The sequence below is a fragment of the Zonotrichia leucophrys genome, chromosome Z, assembly GCF_028769735.1.
Source record: "Zonotrichia leucophrys gambelii isolate GWCS_2022_RI chromosome Z, RI_Zleu_2.0, whole genome shotgun sequence".
Classification (NCBI taxonomy): domain Eukaryota; kingdom Metazoa; phylum Chordata; class Aves; order Passeriformes; family Passerellidae; genus Zonotrichia; species Zonotrichia leucophrys.
The window spans coordinates 44,853,992-44,873,338 of NC_088200.1; the positions used below are offsets into that span (position 1 = coordinate 44,853,992).

At 38.2% G+C, this 19,347-nt stretch overlaps 1 protein-coding gene across 3 annotated transcripts in view; it reads left to right on the plus strand.

Annotated features, from left to right (window-relative positions):
• ADAMTSL1 (ADAMTS like 1) overlaps positions 1-19,347 on the plus strand; it is a 381,502-nt gene that overhangs the window by 291,556 nt on the left and 70,599 nt on the right. For all 3 annotated transcript variants that reach the window (XM_064736915.1, XM_064736913.1, XM_064736914.1), the window contains 3 exons: positions 1,082-1,166; positions 9,793-10,094; positions 14,737-14,866. In XM_064736915.1, the coding sequence (XP_064592985.1) occupies positions 1,082-1,166; positions 9,793-10,094; positions 14,737-14,866 (517 nt within the window). The remainder of the gene's footprint in view (positions 1-1,081; positions 1,167-9,792; positions 10,095-14,736; positions 14,867-19,347) is intronic.

Consider the following 19,347-nt stretch of genomic DNA (forward strand, 5'->3'; position numbering starts at 1 on the left):
TGGAAAATTTCATGTGCATGTGTGACATGTTCTGTACAATAGAGCCACAGAAAATTCCCGACTATTCCGAACGACATTAACCTGCTCCTGTTGGCAAGTACAAGTCCATCCTTACTCAAACCCAAAAGGCTGAGGTGATTTGTGAGTAGCAAATAGGTTTGGCTCTGGTTCTCCTCAGTAGTCTGAGTCTCACTGCACTTTGTATTGTTTTCCCCTGATCCTAGCCCAGAATGTTCTGTTGAAGTTCAGAGTGCCTTCTCAACCTTTAGTGCCAGGTTTGCTCTTGCTTTATACCCCTGTAGAGCTAAAACAGCTCTGCTGCCTCCAGCTCAACTATTCCGCTCTGACCCTCCATTAAAGTGGAGTTTGGCTTGCAAAGCAGCATGGCCCTGCATTCCCCAGAGCAGGGCAGCTCATTACCCTGTGCACACATCCTGGAGAGGGAGAAAAGCAGCTCCACTGTTTTCCATCAGGAATGACAGAAAAAGTATCAAGTTCATTTTTTTTAATCCACATAGCTGATGAAATGATAAACGGAGTTGAAAAGCGTAGCTCAGCCATTTAATTATAGTTTTCCTGTTTGTTGTATCACTCATCAAAGCAGGATTTTCTTTGTTTTTGTAATCTCCCAAAACCAAGCTCAGCATGTCTTCTGACATTGTGAAATTTAAATGTAGATACAGGCATGTTACACATTTTGCCATGTGTAATGCAGGCCTGTAACACTTGCAAGTTTCCCTCCAAAAAAATAGTTTCCAAAGTGCCTGCTTTTATAGACCCGTTGTATAGTCTGAAAGGTGACAGTTTTAATTTGCCTGTCTGGCTTTAGGGCACTGTCCCTTCTACCTGCAACAGTGAAATATCTGGCCATACAACCTTGTAAACAATATAGTCTAGGTGATGAAAGAGTATGTTTCTCTCCCCTGTGTTCTCATTTCTCTTTGTCTTCCTTCTGCTTGGCCCCCGTGTGTGTGAAGGCATCCATACATCACATTCACACTTGGTAAGCAAAGGGAGGGTGGCACACATAGCAGTGTTACCACATGCTTCCTATTTTCACAATCTTGTGTTTGCTCCATAGAGAAACTTCCCGTGGAAGCAAAGTTGCCGTGGTATAAGCAGGCTCAAGAGCTGGAGGAAGGAACAGCTGTATCTGAAGAACCCTCGTAAGTCTCAAAAATTTGCTTACAACAGGTTCTTGTTATGTGATCCTGAGAAGCTGTGGTTGCTCCCTCCCTGGAGGTGTTCGAGGCCAGGTTGGATGGGGCTCTGAGCAATCTGGTCTAGGTGTAAGTTGTCCCTGCCCAAACCATGGGGAGTGGGAACTAGAGAATCCCTAAGGTCCTTTCCAATCCAGAGTCCTCTGTAGTTCTGTGTTTCCACAAGGGAGCCTGGGACTGGCACAGAACTAGCACAATCTCCTGAATGTATTTGTCTTCTGCTAGAGTGTAAAGGATGAGCCCAACCCTGTGGAAATCCATGGTCTTAAGGCTGTATCATACTTAGGTGCAAAGAGATAGATTTCAAGAGGGTAAATGCAAATTTAATTTAATCAAATAAATGCATTTTATGCAAGATCATTATAAGAGTAAAAAAGTGCATCCACCTATGTATTTATATGCTCTCTATTACCACTGTATCTTCACAGCTTGGCAGCTTCCATACACAGGGTCCATGAAGATCCAGTTCCTTGTGTCTGAGCACATGGCATTTTTTATTACAACTGCAACTATGTATTAGATTAATAAAACATAAAAATGCAAAGCATTTTTATGCAATATAATTGCAGTTCTGGCATAATTAATCTTAATTGAAGTAATTAGAAACTGGAGCATTGCCAGCAAGCTGGAGACATATGTAATAAGTCCTCCAAAATAAAAAAAAATTAGCCAGCTGCCGTATGTATATATACACATACATATAGACAAATATATGTATACAGAAGCATTTCTACACATACATACACAGATATTTTTTATACAGACAAGTACATTTGTATGTCTTTATTTGTCTCAGCTATCGCATATGGTATAATGAGATCTTTAACTGCTTCCAGAGTTCCACAGACTTTACAGGTTGATTAATTCAGAGTCAAAGCCTATAAAATTTGATATTTGTGGATATACTAATTTTTCATTTGTAAAGTGTATTGTCTTGTGTTTTTTCTCATGGCTATACTAAATTACTTAGTTAAATGTGCATTTATCAACCTGTAAATAAACCTTGGGAATATACATAAAATAGGAACAATACTGATATGCTGCTATCAAATTACTCTGGTCATATTCAGAGTAATTTGTTACATTAAGAAAGATCAGTTTTGTGAACAACCTTGATTGCACTGCAGAAAAGGAGTATAGGTATATATATGTTTGTGTGTGTATCTGTATAGACATATATGGATATATGTAGCTTTAAGAAATAACAAGAATGGATTTGTAGAGAACAGGCATAACCTCTTGTTTGTCATGATGTGTATTTTAATAAAATATTGTGGAAAACCTTACAGGTATATTACTGTGATGCTAAAACACTCCTTGAGAGATCTAAAGGGAAAGGGATTTAAGAATTTCGAATTGTTTTCAGTGCAGTTAGGACATCTGCATACTTCATGCCACTGCTCTGCTGCACTGGAGGCTGTTTTCTGCAAAGACTGCTGCATTTACTGCAAGGCTCCAGTTGTGCCAGTGGGAATAATAATACTAGTATTCCTATTCTGGACAGTGGGCCACAGTCCAGATTAGATTCAGTCTGCCATGAAGTGACATTTCCTACATATGTTTTCTCCCTGCAAAGCAGACCTCTAGGAAATATTTCTAATCTTTATTTTAGGCTGATGAGAAACACAGTTAATATAAGTTCAAGCACAGATTTTTATATTTGTTGACTAACAGGAAGAATAAAGGGCACGAAGTCAGGGTCTTCACACAAACTTTCCCAAAGCTCAGAGATGCCTTGAGTTTCCTTTAGAATGATTTTTGGTGATAAGGCATGAGACAGGAAAACCAAATAAAAACTTAGAAAATTTGTGCTGCAAGAACCATCCATGCAATCCCCATTTGTAAACCATAACATTCATCTGCATATTGTAAAATATCTAATCTCTTTCAGGAATCTTTAGCAGTGAACTTCCACCTAAAATTGGTTTTGGTGCCTCACTGTTAACATTGTTTTTCATTAATGTCTGACTTTAAACAATTACTCATTTTAGGCCCTCATTATTAGATTAAAAAACTGTGTGCAACAATATAAAAATGGAGACAAAACATTTATAACACACCAAAATACAAGGAACAATCAGCTTTCAGCCCAGCTTTCATTCGGCTGTGTAGGGATTTCAAACACACTAAGTGTGAGGTGTATTCCCTGATAATGCATCTTTTGGCTAGTGCTTCTGCAACTGGGCAGAGACACAATGTAATATTCCATGGCCCACCACCCTTACAGATGTCAGGCTACCACCCACATATTTTGGCTGATGAATGATCATACTATGGCTGATTAAATGACTTTTCTATTCACTCTGTGTTGGAGCAGCAATTACCAATTTCATTACCCCACTTGGGCAGACATCAGCAAGGATTCATTCTTCTCCCTCACTTCATCTGAGGCTCTTTCCAAGCTTTCTTAGGCCACCAAGTCCCTGACTGCCCCTATTTTCCTCTACAGACAGGGCCATTCTTTGTAAGCAGTAGACCACTCTTCCTTGACCACTGTGACCCTTTCCCCTTTATCCCTTTATTCAGGCAAAGAAAACAAAGCTCAGCTATAAGCAATTCTGTTGTCTTTCTCAAAGTTTATATTGAGAATCAGCATATTTCTTCTATGAATTGAGTTCTTACATTTGTGAATCTCTGCATTGCGGTCTTCTGATTTTTGTAACTTTCTATTGAATATTATTTTTTGAAATTTTATGAAATTGCATGCTATGATTTATAAAGCTACAATATTTCTCACATACTATCCTTCCACCTGTAATTTTAATCATTAGCTGACGTGTGCTGCCAGAGCACCAGATGCCGCAATTTTATTCCGTCTGTGTATAATGCCTTCCCATAATTTATATCTTCAGGAATTTCTAATGCAAACAAGTCCTACAGTTTAATTTTGTCTGTATATGTCTATCTGTCAGTTGCCTTCCTCTCCTCTCAGTAATGTCTGAATTTATTGCTATTAACTGATTCTGAAAGAGGTATAAAATTATCACAGAGAATTTTACTCCTCTGTCAAACTTGGTTGATATTCTTCAGGAAATTCAGTAGCAGTTTTCCACATGTGTCACTAAAATAAAAGACTGAGTAGAACTCCCCAGTTTAAGGAAAGGTTTTAAAGGAGCTCAATCCTTAAAAGATAGCAAAGTATCCACTTGGGTACTCAGTCTTCATATGTAAATGCATCTTAAATATTTCTTTATTAGTTCTCCTGCTCAATGAATTAATCACAACCAATTTAGCCTCTTCAAGTCTAGAGGGAATAGGTATGTTTGGGTTGTCTGACCTACTGCTCACCTAAATGGGATCAATTAAAAATTAATTGCTGACAGAACGACTGTGAAATATTCCGTGTTGGTAACAAAGTATTGTAATCTTTGTCAGCGCAAATGTTTAAGGTAAGAAGGCCTCGCTGTCCTGTGTTGAGGTGCGTGTTGTACTCCTATTGATGTCCATCCCTGAAGTAACCATTCACCAGGCATTAGAAATGTTATCTGAGGAAGGAGCCACTGTATCTTACTGTCTGACCTCTTCTTCTAGAATTCATTACACCTGCACAGTGTGACAGCCAGAAAGAACCACAGCTGTGATTTAAAAAGTATGCGGTTTTCTATGTATAGTGAGATTAGGTTTATGAGTAGTGGAGCGTTTCTTATAAGATTTCTAACTTTTGAAAAATGCTTTTTTTTGTTAACACCATGTCCAGATTTTAACATACTGCTATAAACAACCCTGGTGCTAGCCATAAAAAAAAGGCAGGGGGGAATGGCAGATTGATGGGGGAGTGGGCAAACAATAATATCTGGATGCCAGATGGCACCATCATAGTGATGGGGCCAGCCCAGTAAAAAACAAAGGGAAATTCCTGACATGCATTAGCAGGGGTGACAAAGCCCTCAGGGAATTGGATATGGACAGAGAGACCAGTGTGGCAGAGGCACCCAATGTCTCTTTCTTACTTTTCAGTAGGTATTTATGCTTCTAAAGACACATAAGCTATTTTAGTTTGATTTTCCTTATTGAACAATTTCCATCATGTTCTTTATACCTGGTTCACAGGTTTTACTTCACAGTAAGTAAGTTTAAAACTTTCCATTACTGCTGTACTGTAAAAATTGAGCATGTTCTGATTGTTGGATTGCCAAAAAAAAAGATAGTGAGGGCATATATCACTTTATCTACTGAGCCATTGCTTGTCCACTTTAGATTCACATAGTGAAAAGGAAGAGTCTTCATTAATATCTGATATATGTGGTAGGTCAAAGGGAAGGTCATCAATGCACACATTAGCTAAGGATTGCTATCTACTCATTCGAGGACCCACTATGCACAGTCACAACTACCGAAGATCTGTGTGTAACAGCAATACAGGACAGAAACAGTTGTTCCCTGTGGAAAAAGGCAGCAGTGAATGAAAAGCACCAACAGCATCGAATAAAGAAACAAACCTGAAGGAAAATTCATATTCAAGCAACTTAAAAGAAACTATAGAGGGATTGAGTGGAATCACTCTGATTGGAATTGGACCTGTGCAGGCTGCCTCCAGTTGTAATACTCTGAAAGATGGAGCCTGATATTTTATCGATAAGTGGTAATGACCACTGTTCCATGTCTATGAATAATGACACCAGCAGCTGTCCAGTGCTGTTATGTGAATATCCTGTGGTGTTACCCAGGCCTTAAAACCCATGAAAAGGTGGTGTTTCCTGAAGAAAGAGGAAGGAATTGCATTTCAGCTCAACACAAGGATTCTGGAAGTCTGTGCTCAGTTCTGGATTCATCACAGAAAATTCCCAAGAATTTTCAAGCAAGCCACGGAACTTTTCATTTCACCAGTAGTATCTGAGTTTAGAGACCTTAATAGATAGGTGTCTCTACCTTAGAATACTCAGTCCCACTGGTATGTGCATGTCTCAAAACCTCAGACTTTACCTAAGCCATGGATTTAACTAATGATATTTTAAAACAAACAAACAAACAAACAAAGCAAAAAGGGGAAAAGCAAACAGAAAAACCATTAAGCAGTCAAAATTAAGGGCAATATGTAATTATGTCACAGTGAAGAAAATTAGCTATTTTTCTCCATAGCTCAAAGCACACCAGTCTGTATACACTTGTTTTTCTTCATAATATATTGTAGGAAACCATGTCCTAGACAGAAGGGGCTGTTGCTACATGCATCAAGAGTTTTGAAAATCTCTGAAACACTCAGCAGAACTCTCCATGGGTCTCACCCTGAACCCACTGTGACCTGCTCTGAAAGGTCTCCCACTGCTGAGCATTGGCGTTGTCTTCTGAATTCTCTTCTGACTTCTCCAGTTACGTATATATTTCTGTATGGAGGGGAGTATAAATCAGTCCTTAGCTGAAGGAATGAGTTATTGCCTTTGGTGTGTTTATTAGGGTTGTTGTTAGAGGGACAGTTATTTCAGTGGAATTTAATTAAACAATATGGAATGACAAATGAAACACCTCAGTCATTTCCCATTCTCTAAAAAGTACTTCTCAGTATATCTATTCCACTACTTCCATTTTCTAGGTAACTCAGAGGTTAGCATACAGAAATGCCTAATGCTGAGCAGTGAAAGACGGGCTATATGCAGGACAAATAACTTCAAATCCATGAACTGTCTCCTTCTTATTCATATACTTTTTGTGGTTTGCGCTCACCATTTGGCAGCATTTGTCATTAATGACAACACAAAGATCTTTGAAAGCCTTTATAATTTTCTGGTGTTAGGATGGTGGAAAATTTAGAAACATTGTAGATTTATGTTATACATTCACTTTACATAAATGTTCCATTTGTAATGACCATTACTATATGGAGATTTCTTTGCAGGATTTAATGAGTTTCCTCTCTTTTTTCTGCTTTTTACTCTTTTGGTTCAGATAATATTCTCTTTACCAGCTAACAGTTATATTAGAATTAAATCACATTTCCAATGTGAGAACTTAAAATGTAGAAATTGAGCCTAGATAGCTTTAAAAAAAAAAACAAATTCCTGCTGACTTGGGTGAAATAATATAATAGCTGGCATTTATAGATCAAGCGTCATTTTAAAAAGGATCCAGTCTTCTTTAGTAATGTTCTTACTTTTCTTTTGTGTCCTCTCCCTTTTTTTCCACGTTTGTATGTATGATACATGTCATGTGTAAATATTCCAAGTATTTTAAGTATCTCTGTTTTTCTAAATTAGTAATTTTAATACCTTCAAGAATATTCTCCCTTTTGGTTTGGAGTACAGGAGTTCTTCAACAAAGCAAAGTTACAGAACAATTTGCAGTGTTCAAAACTATAAGAAAGACAGCTTCTGATGAAGACCTGGACTTTTTTTTCCCCCATAATCTGGTTAGTGTTTCTACCTCTCAGTTTACCAGGTTAAGAAGGTGTACATTTCAACTAGTCAAAATATAGCTAAGTGACAGTGGCTGATGCTTAACTGCTTAATCTCTGAAAGGAGATTTCCTGCATCAAAATAGAATTTCAGCAGCTGCAGTTATAGTGGCTTGCCTGTGTTGCTGAAGTGTAAAATCCTCTCAGAATTAAAGATATCATCTTGGAAACAAGACTGATATTTTAAGTTAAAATGCCTTATGAGTAGGAAAATAGAACCACTTTGCATCATGAGTTTCCCAAAAGCTTTGCTCCTAAAAGAATTATCTCAGTCTTTGTAGCAGCATTAGAAATATTTTCAGATATTACAATAATATTTGCAATTCATTTCTTCCCTTTCTACTACTTTCCATGTATAGTTCTAGTAGCGGATGTCAGGTTTATAACAAGGTTTTATAAAGACCCACAAAAAGTGGGTAAAGAGATGCACACTCCCTGCTCCAAAAGACTGTGATCTTCCAGTCAGGGATCCTGATATATACATCCTGGGAAAACACTGGCTTCCCTTTTATGTTTTGGATTTTTTTTAACTTCAGCATGAAGGGAAAGTCCTTTTGTCAGTGAAAGAAAGGCAGGGGATGAAAGGGAGAAGAGGGTAAAAATATTTTCAAATATGCTGATCACAGAACTAAATATACCTTTTCTTCCTATCAAAACTGTTAATGGGATTCCTATGGTTCCCCTTCCAAGGTAAGAAATGAGTTTGCTAGAGCCCCAGACCATAGCAGAAACAGACAGGTATATTGCCTTTAGCCCTGGTCAAAGCTGTTCAACTCTGGTGTGGCCTGTCAAAATAAAGACCAAAGGAAGATGAATAGTGTCAGTGACAGCCAGGTTTCCATGAAAAACACATCCCAAAAGCTGAGTTTGCAGAAGCAGACAGATTCCAAACACTTATTGTTAATGAGGGGGTGTTGTCAACAGGGATTGTTCTTGTGAGGTTCCGCGAGGATCGGTGCCAGATCCAGCCATTCATTCGTTTGTTCTAGTCCTTGAAGTATATCTACAACCCTTGCCTTAGAACTTGCCTGTGGCAGAACGTTTTGGAGAGCGGCCAATGGAGAAGGCAAGGCAGTCAGATAAAGCCATCTTAATTACCCTATTTTCATAACTTGTGTCAGTGCTCCAGTGCCACTGACATCAGGTATCAAAGGACAGATGTTGCAGGTTATTTACCAACTGCCCTGAAAGTATTGTTTCTGCATAGATTTACGTGTCAGCTTAGTTCAGCATGAGCTCAGCAAAAAAAGGTGCGCTACATTACTGCAACAGAGTAGTAATGATATCATATATATATGGGATGTGAATCTTAGGCTTGATAACTTTGAGTAAAATGCTAGTCCAGTTTATAGCACTGACATTGAAAAAGCAATGACGACACAGAGAAACTGAGAAATTATTCCATTTTTGAGGAATTCAGTCTGTTTTACTGTAATGACAGCTGCAAAGTGCTTTTAATAAAATATTCATGGACTTCCAGAAGGAAAAATTTGGAGCATATAAGGGTTATTGATCAGTAAGACAAGTGCAACAGATAAACAAACCCACAATAGAAATTAAACACTGTTGCGTTTTTTTTTTAATGAGAGAAAGGTAAATGTCCTGTGGGGAAAAAAAATTATTTAGATTTTTTTAATTTGCATTTATATAAATTTTAAAAGAAAAATAAACAACAACAAAAAAAGCTTAAGATATTATGAATTCTCTTCACCTTTTGCTAGCTTCAAATTAAGACTTGAAAACAGTTCCTGTGACACAAGAAAAACAATTGAAATTATTTTCCATGTAGTTCTGCAACTACCAAATAACAGCAGCCTGCTCAATACTTACTAGTGAAAAAAAAAATTAACAACTAATGCAAAAATTATCTAGTTTGAATACTTGGAAAAGGTAGCCAGTGGGACCGTCATGTACGTTAGGCACATTGGGAGGTTGCTAGATGCCTTGCACTGAGATGTTTTAGGATCAAGGTGGATCTTACAAGGGCTTGTCTTGCCCATTGGACATGAAGAGACCTGCCACTGAGCTGTCAATAGAACCTCCTGTGTGTAATTTTTAATAAATTTATGATGGGATGAAGTGCTTGTTTTTCATTAAATAAAATTTTACCTAGATAGGACTATCCTGCTTTTGCTTCCCTGTCAGTTTGTGGACATAACTTGCCTTGCTCTCTCCCTCTCACAGGTTTATTCCTGAGGCTTGGTCCACCTGCAGTGTCACCTGCGGAGTAGGCAGCCAGATGCGGCTTGTGAAATGCCAAGTGCTCCTCTCTTTCTCTCAGTCTGTGGCTGATCTGCCCATGGATGAGTGTGAAGGTCCCAAACCCGTGTCTCACAGAGCCTGCTACACTGGTCCTTGCAGCGGGGAGGCAGCGGAATACACGCCAGAGGAGACTCAGCTTTTGTCTGGCAGCCTGCAGGAGCTCGATGAGCTCTATGACTGGGAGTATGAAGGCTTTACAGAGTGCTCAGAGTCCTGTGGAGGAGGTAAGTGCAAAATGTTTCTGTGCTGGATTTGTTTTCCTTCTTCAAGTGTGTGCTTGGCACTTAATACCCATGGGCATACTGCTTCGCTATGGCTAGTTAGAATCATGGAATCATTTAGGAAGGAAATAAAACTTTGAGATTGTTGAGTCCAAACATGTTTAAAAAGGCAAGATAAGGAATGCATAAAATCCCATGTGCACAACATATTTTATCCCAGCACTTCCAGATCTGTGCTCAGATTCTCACTGAGAGTGCTCAGTTTATCACATATTTCTGTTTCCTTTATCAACTGATCACCCAAAGGCAATCACCGAAAAAAAGCTAAATGTTAAAGGGGTCTGATGGTGCATGCTAATAATCACAGATAATTTTTAGTTCTTATCTCTTGCTTTGCTCTGTGCAAGCAAAAACATATGGAAGTAAATTTTCCTCCCATTGCAGATGAAAAAAATAATGGATATTTTAAGGGCTCAGCCATTCCCCATCTCCTGTCAATAAGGGACATCAGCTCCTATCCCGGTGCAAAAGAAAACTTGCGCCAAAATGGCACTAATTATGTGGTTGTCTGCAACAAGCACACTTGGCAATTGTAGTTTCTCAAAATTAATCAAGTTCTCAGGTTGCACATACCATAGACTGTTAACACACGTTTCTGATATCATTTTTTCCCCATCATTTTATCTAACTACTTCTGAGAAATATGTCCAGTCCAGTGTCTTTTTAATTAAACCTAGAGTTTTCCAGCTCTTGTCTTTTTACTTTGCAGCTTTCAGGTGATTTAAGAAAGGATTACTGTAGAAAAATTCAAAATAAATACTGTAGAACTGAAAAAAACTCAGCATTTTATGAGTTAATAATAGGTACAGATTCACAGGTAATCGGTTATAGTCTTGAAAACCTCAATTAGTAGAAAATAATGCAGAGGTTTTCTGTGCTTGCTTTTGGCTTGCTGATGGTAGTCAATATTTAGAGCAGTCCACAGCTGTCAGACTACTGAAACTTTTGCTTTATTTCCTACACAAAAAAAAAAAAAAAGAGACACTAGTGTATGCTAAATTGTGAGAAACACTGATGTTACATGAGTACATGTCATGTGTTGGTGTTACTGGCATGCCGTAACAATTCATCACACTTTTACTGTGACTACCAAAACCTTAACAGTTCCTAGAAGTATCCTCTTGAAATGAAGTCACTTCTTAGAATACAGAGCTCATGCTTGTATTTTTCAAATGTAACTAACAGAGACTGATTTGTAGGAGATATTTTTCTTTATAAAGTTAATCTCTCAATTGTCAGCAAAAAGTTGTAGCTAAGATTTCTTTTTGTCTGACATCAACTCCAAATTTACCAGATTAGCAGATGCTAAGTCAGATATTTGTGTAGCTGTAGGTGCAAGACCGGTCAAACTAATTTTATTTGGTTTAGAGTCCTGGGAGAAGAAACTGGATAGATGCAGAAGTAACCTTTCACCTCCCAGAAGCAGCAACCAGAAGGAATGAGTTAGTCATGTAGTCTACTGCTGGTGGCTTCATTTCCCAGTGCTGTCATCAAATATCATGTAACAATTATTCTGTCCTGGTAGATATAAACATAGAATTCTCATTTGATGATGTTTTGAAAGTGAACTTAGACTGCCTAGATTCACACCCCACCATTCCACATTTTTATACTGTGATTTCCTATTGAGAACTGATTTCTTTTTTTTCCCCAAGAAAAGCAATTTAAAGCAGACAGCTTTTGTTCTAATAATATTGTGCAGTAAATAATGTTTTGAATTCAATTACTTGGCAAATGAACTCCCTGAAATTCATATACTTTTTTATAAATTAACTCTGTGCTGTGGAACTTCTGATTTATGATCAAAAGTTTTTATATTTTCTAAATGTTCAATGAACCATCCTAATTTAAAGCTTATAACCATTTGCCACATTGACATATCAAAAATAGATGGACAGTTATTGTCATTATGCTGAGACACACTAGTGTGAGATTCAAGAGGAAGCTGAAGAAAGTAATTCTGATAACATTTTTTACTGCTTGAGCTAGCCAGATTTTTTTATCTCTCTCTCTCCTTTTTGTTGCTTTTTTTGCTTGTTTGGTTGGTTTTTGTTTTGTTTGGGGGGTTTTTTTGTTTGTTTCAGGGTTTTTTTGTTTGGTTTGGGTTTTTTGTTTTCTGGCACAAGCTATTAAAGCCAAAAAGTGTCAGTAAACATTCTAGCAGTCATATTCAGACAGGAACCCTTTTCTTTGATATCTGTGCTGTCAGACAAGATTACTGGACCTGTCAAAGATAAAAAGAAATTTTAATAGACTAGAATACCTGTAGTATGGACAAGAATTATTGGAATTGCAATCAGAGATTACTTAGATGAAAGAAATAAGCATGAGGAATGAACTTACTGTAAGGTTTAAGGATGGTTGGATACTGAAAACTGAAGAACAGTAGCATCAGAGCTCAGCTATATGAATTTGATAACCATCAGCTTGAGAAATTGAGAAAAGGTTGAATTCAAGACCTCATAGTCATCACTTTTCAGTATTCAACATTGAAAAAACAGGCAATGGAAAATTATTAAATTGATAATAATTGTTCAAGAGCTCACTGGTGACACCCTTCAGAGAAAAAAAAAAACTGAAGCTGTGGAAGTACACTCAGTTTACAGAACTTTATCTGAGAAGGACATACAGAAAGGGAGTGAGCTGTCTACCTAGCAAACAGAAACACATCAGCCAGCATGAGGCAGGAATCTATAGTTTCTTTCCACAGAGTCTGGAAAAATACTTTTGTTGTTTCCATACCTCTGGATCAGCAGCCCTTCTTTCTTGGCTTCATCGAATTGTTCTCGATATCAGGCCTGCACAGATGTTCCATGCAAAATAGAGACCAGTAGTTTGAACACAGTGCCATTTCCCATCAGGTAGAGAAGCACCTCTGTTCTTCAGCCAGGAGCATTCCATCCTGAAGAATCCATATGCCTGTGCTTGCTGCACACAATATGGTTACATGCTCAACAGAAAAATGATTGAGCTAGAAAAATAATGAACATGACAGGGCAGTGAACATCTTGTTCATATATATAAGTTTTGTAAGTTTCTTTTCCTAGATATAAATCAGTACCATTAGTTCTGTCTTTTTACTAGGCTACCCACTTTACAATTTTTTTAAGTCTTTGGAGAGATGACTTAAATAACAAAATTGAAAATATGGGGCCACTTTGTAAAGAAGGAAACCACCACCAGCACTGGCTTTGGTGACTGACTTTGGCAATTTTGATGTTGATCTCCATGTCCAAAACTGTCAAATTTCTTTTTTTTTTTTTTTTGGTATCTGGGATACGGGAGACGCACTGCACAATCTGGTGCTGTAGCCATGATCTTAATAGGCTGACACACATAGCAACCAAAAAAAGGTTAACAAGCCTCTTTTCTGGGGCCTTAGCCTATACTGAGATTAAGGATAATGAATTTGTGAATAATGTCAGGAATACAGAGGCTGTGATCAGCTATATAGCACTTTGGTCCTCTTGAAGGATAGGAAATAATTTTTTGCTTAATGACATGCTCTGGAATTAGAAATACCAGAATATATTGTTAACTCTCTGACATGTTTTTGGAGGTCTTTAAGGTCTTACAACACTTTTTCTTGGTTTGGGTCTTTTTCCCTTCACATTAGCATCTTTAAAAATTTGTGAGATGTTTTGAAAAAGTGGTGGTTTTGAAACTGTAATGCAATCGGTGGGAGTTAAGTCTTTTCCTAACTCGGGTCTCAAGAATGAATGTAAATCCATACTTTCATTGTATTTGAACCACTGTAGATCAGATTCTCAGGAATTTCAGGCCAATTATTATCCTCAGACCCTCTCAGACCCCTTTTATCCATGGGGAAATAGCTATTTTCTCATCCATTCCTCTTCCATGTGGCATGTAATGTTGCAATCCCCAATGTTCTAGCTTTCTAACCTTGTGATCCAAAAAGCCTGTGATGCCCCTACTCATAGGAAAAGTGGGAGTAACTGGTATGCCATATACTACATAAGGATTTTGGCTATAACAAGGATTTTCTGAGTAAAACTATAATAACCAAATCTTCCAGTTTCTCTAAGTCCCAACAGCTGCTGTTCTTTCCTAGGTCTCTCTAACCTGTTCTTTCCAACTCTCAGATATACTCTGTGGGTTCGCATCTCTAGTTTGGGTGCCGGCCCATGGATGCAGAAGAGTAAACTGAGAAGAGCTGAATTGTCTGACCACGTTTTACTTTGCTTTTGCAAGTCAAACTGTTGGTTAAAATGCAGCATGTGAAAGCCGTGGCCATCTTCACACCTTAGCCTGCTTGGCCTGAGAAATAAAGTGCCTCATTGTACCTTATGCAAAAAGGGAAAAAATAAGAGCACTGGACAATTTTCTGTCCAGGGAGGTGAGCAGTGAATGAATCCATGGGCTATTCCCTGCAGCACTGAGAAACCTCTCAGCTAGCCTGAAGGCATTGACGAGTGTGCAGCTGGGGCTGCAGCCCCAGAGCTGCCAGCCCGAGGCTGGGTGTCCCCACGAGCTGCAGCCCTGCTGGTCCTGCTGGCCCACGGCTGGCCTTGGCTGCCCCTGCCGGTACTGAGAGCTGCTTGTGACCATTGTTTGTTGTGTGCAGGTGTCCAGGAGGCTGTGGTGACCTGTCTGAACAAACAAACTAGGGAGATTGCAGATGAAACACTGTGTGTTAGCAGCCGTCGTCCTCCACAGCTGCTGAAGTCCTGTAGCCTGGACCCCTGCCCCCCAAGGTAGGCGTAATTTTAAGTGACCCCAAACTCTATTGCGTTTCAGTCTGGAGGAACACACTGCCTCAAGCATGCCTTTCTTAGACTGCAGGGGCTTACACCCTCTTCCTGCCACAATCATATTGACCAGGAAGTACAAAGCAGCAGTGAGACCAAAGGGCAGATCAGACTGTTTGCCTCTGCAAGTCCTTCAAGTAAACAGTTTATGGATTGGCTTAACTTTACCCAGAGTTTTGTCAAGTTTAAAGAGATTTCTCCAACCTCTCCTCTCAGAAAAGGTTTTGCAGAACCTGCTTGTCCCTGGCCTCAGGCAGTTTCCACAGTCATGACCCTAAAACAACAAATCTTTCTCTGCAGAGATTCACATCTTCACCCTCGACAACAGAAAATAGCTTTTATGACATTCTTATGGTTTATTTAAATAGGGTCTGTCAAGTCTATAGGATGTACTGTATACATATTGTCTTTTTTCCCAGCTGTACGCAGGTGCATTTGCTCCACTGTGACACTGCAGCAGATTTTAAATACATTTACATATAACTTTGGACTATTTAAAACACTTAGTGCTGTCCAGGTGGTAGATATACCTTAGAGCATTTATGGATAGGTGTATGTATGGTTTATAAGACAGCATGCTACAGAGAGGTATGTTGTTATGAATAATAGTAGATTTGGGATATACAGAAAAGGTTCACATTAAAAATCACAGACAGCCAGCATGAAATAATTATAAGGACATAAATAACAGTTTGGTTGGTAATCAGGATTTTGAATTTGTAACGGGCAGACACAAATAGATTGAAATTTCTTTACCAAAGCATTACAAGTACTGCTTATGGTGATACTGCAACCCTAACTTTGTTATATTGTCTTTAGTGCTGGAAATAGTACAGAAATATTATATAAACGTTTGAAAAAATTACTTTATAGGTGGAACTCTTGGGGTTATTCATAGGTAGAAGCATCAGTGCTGCTACGAGTGCATGCTAGAAGATTGAACAACCACCAATTCTGACATGAAAAATAAGTACTCAGTAGTTAAGAAAAAGCAAAACACACTCCTGTAAGCCAGTATTTATGACTTTTGTTACAAAAGTAATCTGAGTAATTGCATGAATACTCCTTGAATTAATTTGCATTATTATCCGCAGCTCTGTGGTAACCTTGCTTCCAGAGTGGAGCTACTTTAAAGCAGCCATAGGTATGCATTTCCCTCAGTGGAGTACAAGAGGATCATTCTGTAGGTGAGAATCAGCTTGTGAAGCAAAGGTGAAAGGGGATTGCTGCAGAGGGGGAAGACTAAGCAGCTTTAATCCACCCCTAGGGCTGCAACTGAGAAGAGGGGAAATTACTCTCTCCTCTGTATATACAACTTCTCCTGAAGCCCCCTCGGTCTGGAGGAAATTGCCTGTCTGCAGGCCCAGGATGAAGAACAGCACCTATTCTGCAAAACTGTTCCTCTGGTCAGAGCAAGCAGGCCAGCAGACTGCAGGCAGCATGGCTAATGGAAAGAGAGGCAACAAAGCAAGTTGATGTGTCTCCCAGGCAGGCTGTGATGGGATAATTATCTTATTTCTTTCGTGTTTCTGAAGTGCTACACCTAGCATTGTCACTGTGTTAAATACAATGGTATATTAATGAAAGAGTGTATAAAATCTTTTGGTTTATAATCATTATTCACAGGCACTCTAATACTTTTTTTAAGGAACAAGTAAATGACTATTTATTCAAATCAAGATTTTCTCCTTGTTTAAATCATAAGATACTTCAGAATTCTAATTAAAAAAAATTTGATCCAGGAGTCTGATGAAAATTTAGGCTAAAATCATGTCCTTATGTATGCTGATGAAGGCATTTCTACCCACTGACAAGTCCAAGAATTATAATACACTGTGGCTGTGAACTTAGATCTCTTCTACAGGAGTTTCCAAAATCTGTGAACCATTGATACTTCCCAGAGCTCTTGCTGATGACTTATAGAGAGAGCTGGCTGGTCTCATAGTGTTGGCTCTTCTCTCTGTTTTCCAGCTGCTTAAGTGCGTTAACAGAAGCTAAAATTATAAAAACCACTTTCCTAAAATATTCTTGATGTATAAGTGACTGCTAGAGTACACAGTTGTTGTGTGTAGAGGAGGCATTCCACTGAAAATGCAACTGGGATGGTGATGAATGTCTAGGTAGCAAGGAAACACTGTCCACAGCATGAAGAAAAGGCTGAGAAGCCTTGCCCAAGAGAATAAAAATTCTCTCCTTATGTATTTAGAGAAATTATTCCAGTGACATTCTTGAACCTAAGCAACCCAGCATGCTTAGAATTTAATGATTATGTCTAAAATCTAGTACAGTTAAAGCTCTTGCTTAGGGAGAATGTTTAAATGTTAGAACTGCAGAGCTTAATGCTGCTTCTGCTACGGGCATTTTTGGTTACATGGGAGGCTACTCTGTAGCCTCTCAAAGAGCTAGTCCTGTACGATGTAAATAATTGTTTTAGCTGTTTTACTATAGATAGACAAAAGCACTGAACTGCAGAATCTCATCAGCCTTTCTGGAGGGTCAGAAAAGCCCTCGAGAAAGAAATTGTAGAAGTAGTAGGTGAAGAGTAATTTCATTCTGGTTTTGAGCCATCTTTTTTCTTTTGGACACTTTAGAAGAATGATACTAAAAGGATCTGCACAGTAACTGGGTTAATGTTCATTTTGTTCCTTACTGAAAATAGATGTGTATAGATTAGAAGACTTTCTTACTTACTTAATACTTGAAATTAATCTATGGTGTCATCAGCCTTTTCAATCTGTAATTTTGGAACAGAATATAGTAAAAGGTAAAACATACTGGTAATATACTTCACATTTATGAAAACACTGAGGGATGATGGTGCTTGAACAGCAGCTGAGAATGCTTTGAAATTTTCTTTGGAATTCTGGCTTAATATCTTAGGACATTACTGTTCTGAGTACATGGAAGAGAGACAAAAACTAAACCACGGAAATCTGTCTTCAGATACTCACAGCTGTATGGAGTCAGAAAAATACTTAGAGAAGAAAGATTAAGAATCAGGAAGAGCTGCACACAAAAAATTTGAAGATTTCCTCCATATTCAAATCCCAATTGAGTCTCCGGAGGTTTCAGATTTTGTTGAGAGTTTTTTGCTTATTGCTTCAAGAACAATAGCAGAAAAAGAGTCCAGACCCTCTTCTCCTGGAAAGCAGTGTAACAAAATTTCCCATTTTGAACTGAATTAAGAAAATGGGAAACACTGCAGAGCTGATTGCTAAGATGGGAGCTAATAACTGACTTTCAACACAATAGTTACAGAGTAAAATTTGTTGTCAGTGACTTAGTTTAAAATTTCTAGAAAAGGATATAGCTTGTTTTGATGAACTAGGAGAGCCAGCATGCTTCCTACAGGAAAGAGAGGAATGAAGACTATGACAATTTTAATTCAGTCATTCAGTCATTACTTAATTTGTGTCAATCAAGCTGTACCACTTGAAAAATTACATAGCAATAACTGAACAGAGCACAGTCTTCCAGAAGTAAACTCAGAATAGCTGTTCAGTGTCTAGAAGTTTCTCCTCTAAGTGAAAAATACAAAAGAGAAGATCCCTCAGTTTTGCTAATTGCTATGTTAGTATTCTAAACTACCAAAAAAAAAAAAAACCCCAAACAATTAGAAGAACCCTGTTTCAATGTTAGCTTGACTGTTTTCAGCAACAAAATGACTCACATGCAAAATGTGTCTTTTCCTCAGCCTCCACAGCCTGAATTACAGAGGCAGTCATCATCTAATCAGATATAATTGCTCTTGTTTATAAGAGCAACAGCGTGAGCACCTCATGGTGAGCCAACAAGCTCTACCAAAGGGGTGAAAGAGAATGTTGTAACTCTGTTGTTAATTATAACTGCTCAATAATTTGGTGAATGCATGTTGAAAAGTTTTGGTAAACATGTATGGAGTAGTGAAGAGAAAATCAAAGCAATGAAAACCAGATGGCTGAAAATTGAGGAAATTACAGGCAATTTTTACAGCTTTGTTCATGAATATTTTCAAAACTGAACTTTTATTTCTGTGCAACAAAGAACAGCTGAATTCTACAAAATGAAGGGAAAAAAAAAGAAGAAAAAGCAGATGGTTCTAGGAATAGCACAAAATTTCACCCCGGCACTCTCCCTTTACCATTTCAATCCTCTGTGGTTTGCAGGAAAAGACAGGAAACTATCTGAGTAGTTCTGATACCTAACTGAAAGGGCAAACGTTGCCTGAGTTAGCCTGGGTTCTACCTCATTGCCTAATTTTATTTTTTTTTCTTTCTTTTTCTTCTCTTCTGTGTCAGCTTGATTTGTGTTTGTGTGATGAATCACCTGTTCTTATTTTAATGTTTATTTGCCAAATGTGGTATTGTCATCTGTTTTGCTCTGTTTGCCAGCTGAAGTTAAACTACAAAGGATTAAAAAAATCAACATTCTTTTTCAAGGCATTAGAT